The sequence below is a fragment of the Emys orbicularis genome, chromosome 7 (genome assembly GCF_028017835.1).
Source record: "Emys orbicularis isolate rEmyOrb1 chromosome 7, rEmyOrb1.hap1, whole genome shotgun sequence".
NCBI lineage: Eukaryota > Metazoa > Chordata > Testudines > Emydidae > Emys > Emys orbicularis.
The window spans coordinates 79,159,673-79,165,553 of NC_088689.1; the positions used below are offsets into that span (position 1 = coordinate 79,159,673).

Below are 5,881 nucleotides of genomic sequence, written 5' to 3' on the forward strand. Positions count from 1 at the left end.
CATGCCCGGCTCCTACCCTGCCCTCTCTGCATGGGGTGGGGGAGGGGCTGGCTGCCCCCAGGGAGGTGGGCGCTGGGCTGCCCTACCATGAGGTGGGGGGCTGGGGGCATTGGCGGGGGGCAGAGTGTGACCCGCTCGCAGTTACTGGCGGCTGGAGGAATCTCCGGCCATAATTACAAAACGTGACCAGGGACTTGGGGACTGACGTGAGAAGCCACAGGGGCCTGATTTCCTCCCCCCTCCATCCCCTCCCCCCCAGCCAGCCTCAGGGGCCTGATCCCCTGTGTGACCCAGGCACAGGCCCCCCCTCTCCCCTGCTGGCCTCAGGGGCCTGATCCTGTGTGACCTGGGCACTGCCCGCTGCTGGTCTCAGGGCTCCCCAAGTCCCTGGGCACCTCTGAAAATCTGGTTTTTGGCCCCCGGGTGGGTGGGCTGTGCTGGCGCAGGGCAGGGTCCCTGGGCAGGGCTGTGCACACACACACATCTCCGGGCACCCACATGCACTTTTACCCGCATGGGGCAGCAGGCGCGTGTGCTTTGTGTCTGGGGTTGGGTGGTCCCTGCGGGCAGGGGAGGAGCAGCAGGATTCCTCCTCTCGCAGGTGGCTGACACAGGAAGCCATTTTTGTTGTTTTACATCTGATGTCAAGTAAGTGCCGACTGCTGAACAACTGGTTGCTGGGTGACAGGATAGTGACGTCAGAGCTGGGGGAGCCAATCTGCCCAAGGAGATAGTGACATCAGAGCTGGGCGAGCCAATCCACCCGAGGGGATAGTGATGTCAGAGCTGGGGGAGCCAATCCGCCCAAGCTGGCCCCGGTTCAACCCTGACTGGCAGTGGCAGAGGTGCTGTTGGGCCCTGTCACTTGGTCCCATGTCTCCCTCCTGTAGGGTCTGCCGTGTCCCTGGGCTGGGGCTAGGGCTGAACGGGCGGATCCTGTGGCTGTTCTGGAGCCCTGGGCATGGCCTCTGCTATGGGAGTGGGCCCCTGGCACTAGCCCTGCTGTCTCTGGGCCCATGTGGGTCTGCACGCTTGGTAGGGCAATTTCCCTGGCCCCTGGGGAGCATGTGGCCCTGATGCCCTCAATCCTCCGGTAGCTCTGGGCAAACCTGGCCCCAGTTCAGGTTGGAGCTTTGGCGGAGCCAAACGATAGACGGTTTCCATGGCATGTTGGATGCCAGGCTGCTGGGACCAGCTCCCCAAGCTACTCCCTGCAGGGCTGCGTTTGGCCAGGACCTCGGCTGGTGTGGCCCAGAAGAGCCGGGAGCAAATGAGAAAGGGACCATGGAGCTGGATATGCCCTGGGTCCATCCAGCCCCCCAAGACCCAGGGCAGTCTGCACACCCCATGCCTTGCAGCCCAGCTGCCCTCAGCCAGCAAGTGGGAGTCACCAACTCATTTCTAGGACAAAGGGACTGAGCCCGAGCTGTGGTGCCATCGCTCACGGTCAGGGACACGAGGGTGGAGCCACGGGGCGACTGGGCGAGCAGCCCCTCGTGGTGCAGTAGTGCAGGAGGTTTCCAGGGCTCGGGGCTGCAACAGGCAGAGGGGCTGAGCTGCAAAGTCCTGGAATTGCCAGTGTTTCCCTGCGGGAAGTGCAGCAACGCCCTCAGTCAGGGCGCGGAGGGGGAGGCGTGGTGGCTGGCAGGCACGGTGGGATGTGGGGGTGGCTGGAAGCAGGAGGAGCCCCACCCCAAAGCACAGAGCTGGAGCACTAGGGAGCCTCTCAGGCCAGGCTCGCCTTGTTAAGGCCCCAAATGCTTCTGCTCCCATGGCCTCATGGCCTGCCCTTGGCAAGGCTCCTGGCACTCCAGCCGCGGCATGTCCCTGCTGGCCACCTACCACACAGCGCGCTGCTCTGTGTACCTGGCGGGGCTGGGAGTCAGGACTCCAGGGTTTGCTTCCCTGCTGTGGGCGGGAGTGGGGGTTAGCGGTTAGAGCCAGGCCAGGGAGTCCAGACTCGTGGGTTCAGTTCCCAGCTCTGGCACACTCGTGTGTGTCCGTGAGGCAACCCCAGCCCCGATGTTTGCCCAGCCATCTGGGTGTGACTGCAGGGGTTGGTACTGACAAGGGGACCTTAGCAGGTCCCATCGGAGGGTGGCTGGTGCCCCATGTGTGCCTGGCCCTGGTGAGCAGTTCAGCTCCCTCCTCCCCGGGCCCGATGCCTGTGCTGGCTGTGTGGGACAGCTCCGATGGCCCCCAGAGCGCACATCGTCCCGCGCTGCTGGCGCGTCCCGGTGGAGTGTGGCCCATGGCTGCCCCAGGCCCTGGCTCATGGCCCTTCGCCAGTGGTACATGCCAGCCCCAAGGAATTCCCAGGGGTTGGTGGGAGCCAGGGTCCCTCCACACCGCTCCGGGCCAGGCCCATGTGGTGCCCCTTCCCTCTGTCCCCCAGCGCTGGGCTCTCCTGGGCACCCAGCGTCTCTGGCCAGGCCCAGCTTGTGTAACTCCAGCTGCCGTCTCTATTTGTCATGTCCCAGCGGCTGGGCTGGGCTGGGGCTGGGGCTGGAGCTGCAGCTGCCGACGCGGCGGGGCAGCTGCTTGCTCACCCCGACATGCTGCAGCATGCGGCAGGGATGGGCCCACTTGGTGCAGGAGCAGCAGGAAAGTGGTGCCCTGGGGCTGAGTGCACGTCCGGGCAGCGGGGCCCTGCGTGTGCGGCTCCCCCTTGCAGCTCCACACCCAACCCGGGCAGACACTGCTGCAACCACAGAGACCACTGCTCGAATGCCCAGCCCAACCCAGCTGGACCCCGGCATCTTCCAGGGCAGCTCCTGTGACCACCCAGAGAGGGGATAGGGACTCAGCTCCCAGCTTTGGGGGCCCTGGGCCCAGCTGGGCTTGCTGCCCGGGAGCCCAGAGCCTGGTGAGTTGTCTGGGGGCTCCCCTGGGGGCTGAGTGACATGGGGATCAGAGGGGGGCTCCTTGCAGCCAGTGCTTGGTGAGCACGGGGGGGAGGGGGGGACAGCATTTGTGTGGGGGTAGGGTGTGGGGATGGGGGAGGGTGTGGGGCAGGGTGTATAGGTGGTGGTGGGGTGTTTATGGGAGGTGTGGAGAAAGGGCAGAGGGTGTATGGGGGGAAGGACATGGAGAGGGTGTATAGAGGAAGGGGATGTGGGGCATGGTGTATATGGGGTTGTGGTTGCATATGGGGTGTGTGGGGACAGTAAGGGGGGTGGATGGGGAGGTGGGGTGGTAGGGGGTGTATAGGGGCGTGTGGCTGGGGGGTGGCAGGGGGCATGGGGGGTGTGGGGATGGAGCGGGGATGGATGGGGGGCAGAGGGTGGATGGGGGCATGGGGATGGGGCGAGGGATGGATGGGGGCAGAGGGTGGATGGGGAGTGTGAGGACAGGGCATGGGGTGGATGGGGGCATGGGGGACGAGGGGATGGGGCGGGAGGTGAATGGGGGAAGGGGACAGGACAGGGGTGGATGGGGGTGTGGGGTATGGGGGTATGAGGACGGGGCAGGGAGGTGGATGGGGGGCGTGGGGACAGGGCAGGGGGTATGTGGGGTGGCAGATGGTGGATGGGGTGGGCACTCTGGTGTCCCATAGCCGGTCACTGGGGACAGGGTTGCTGCCATGGAACGACCTGGCCCGTGGGGCTGGGCCCCGGCCGATAATCCCTGAATGTCCATCCCATCCTGGCTCCTGGGGGCCTTGTTGCCATTGGGCCGGTGCTGGGAGAGCATTGGAGAGGACCAGGACTGCGGACAGGGTGACAGGTGTTGGGATGGGGGAGACAGTGAGGGGGCTGTTGGAGGCAGGGGATGGTGATGGGGCTTTTTGAGGGGACAGGGCTGTTGGAGGTGTTGGGATGGTGATGGAGCTGATGGAGGCAGGGGACGGGGCTGTTGGAGGTGTTGGGACAAGTGATAGGGGATGTGGCTGCTGGAAGTGGGGGATGGGGCTGTTGGAGGTGTCGGGCCGGGTGGTGGGGTTGTTGGAGGCAGGGGACGGGACAGTTGGAGGTGTTGGGACAGGGCTGATGGAGGTGGGGGATGGGGCTGTTGGGATGGGGGACAGGGCTGTTGGGAGGTGTTGGGACGGGTGATGGGTGACAGGGCTATTGGGATATTGATGGGGCTGATGGAGGTGGGGGATGGGGCTGTTGGAGGTGTCAGGATGGGTGATGGGTGGCAGGGCTGTTGGGAGGACAGGGCTGTTGGAGATGAGGAATGGAGCTGTTAGGGGGCTGGGGCTGATGGAGGTGTCGGGATGGCTGTGGGGGGGATGGGGCTGATGGAGGTGGGGGATGGGGCTCTTGTGAGGGGGACGGGGCTGTTGGAGTTGGGAGACGGGGCAGTTGGAGGTGTTGGGATGGGTGATGGGGCTGATGGAGGTGGGGGACAGGGCTGGTGGAGCTGTCGGGATGGGTGATGGGGAATAGAGCTGTTGGGAGGACAGGGCTCTTGAGATGGGGACAGGGCTGATGGTGGTGGCGGATGGGGCTGTTGGAGGTGTTGGGACGGGTGATGGGTGACAGGGCTGTTGGGACGGGGTTGAGGGAGATGGGGGAGGGGGCTGTTGGAGGTGTCTGGATGGGGTTGATGGAGGCGGGGGATGGGGCTGTTGGAGGTTTTGGGATGGGTGATGGGGCTGTGAGGGAGATGGGGCTGTTGGGACTGTGACAGGACTGATGGAAGTGGGGGACGGGGCTGTTGGGGTGGTGACAGGGCTGATGGAGGTGGGGGACTGGGTTGTTGGAGGTGTCAGGACAGGTGACGGGAGACAAGGCTGCTGGGGAAATGGGGTTGTTGGAGGTATCAGGACGGATGATGGGTGAAAGGGCTGTTGGGGGGATGGGACTGTTGGAGGTGTTGAGAGGGGTGATGGGGGTAGGGCTGTTGGGCAGACAGGGCTGTTGGGATGGTGATGGGGCTGATGGAGGTGGGAGATGGGGCTGTTAGGGGGACGGGGGATGGGCCAGCCATGCTGCCCGGGGGGCCAGTCCGGCAGGGCAGCGATGACGTCACCATGTTCCTCTCCCCACAGCTGTGCCTGCGGGCGGCGGGGGACACGCTGCGGGACCAGATGCAGGGCATGATGCGGACTCTGCATGAGCTGAAGCGGGTGCCAGGCCCAGCTCCACGGCTGGGCCCCCCCAAGCCGGCGCCAGCTCCCCCCGGGCCCTGCTGGGAGCAGCCTGCGGAGAACCGGGCATCGGCCATCTCAGAGGCAGACTCTGCCTGCTGCCTGGAGCTGGCGGAGGAGGAGGAGTGCGCGCCGCCCGCTAGCGAGAGGAGCCTGGAGTTCGACTCGGGCTACTCGGAGGTGTCGGGGGGCACGTGGCGGGAGGAGGAGGGGCCAGTGCTGCGCAGGAACCCCCCGCCCTCCTGCCAGCGGGCACACAGGCTCTCCACGGGGGGCTTCCTCCGCAGCAGCCCTAGCCAGGCCCCTGGCTGGCGGGTCCGGCCCAAGTCCACCTCAGATGCCTGCCTGGAGCAGTGGCGGGTGCTGGAGCCGGCGGACACGCAGGACTGGACTGTGGCACTGCTCTCACAGAGCCGCAACCGGCAGCCGCTCGTGCTGGGTGATAACTGCTTTGCCGACCTGGTGGAGAACTGGATGGACCTGCCTGAGGAGAATGTCTTGCCCCGCCGGCTGGCCAAGCCCCACAGCTTCTTACTCAGCCTCTCGGGCAACGTGCGGCGCAAGCTGGCCAGCCTGGCGCGCCCCAGGGGCCCCACCGCCCCCCAGCCTGGCCCCAAGCACCTCTCCGGCCCGGGGGGCCTCGGTGGGCGGGCGCAGGGACCCCTCTTCCACCAGTCACACGGGGACATTGCCAAGCTCACCACGGACTACACCCGCTTCGCTGCTCTCCTGAACAGCCGCAGCCGGCAGCCAATCATCTGCAACGACATTATTGGCTACATTTAG

General features: G+C 65.8%; 1 protein-coding gene across 1 annotated transcript; it reads left to right on the plus strand.

Annotated features, from left to right (window-relative positions):
• Positions 1-2,555: 2,555 nt before the first annotated feature.
• INKA1 (inka box actin regulator 1) lies at positions 2,556-5,881 on the plus strand. The gene is given in 4 exon segments (XM_065408672.1): positions 2,556-2,741; positions 2,743-2,811; positions 2,813-2,866; positions 4,997-5,881. Coding segments are annotated over 4 exon segments (1,194 nt in total).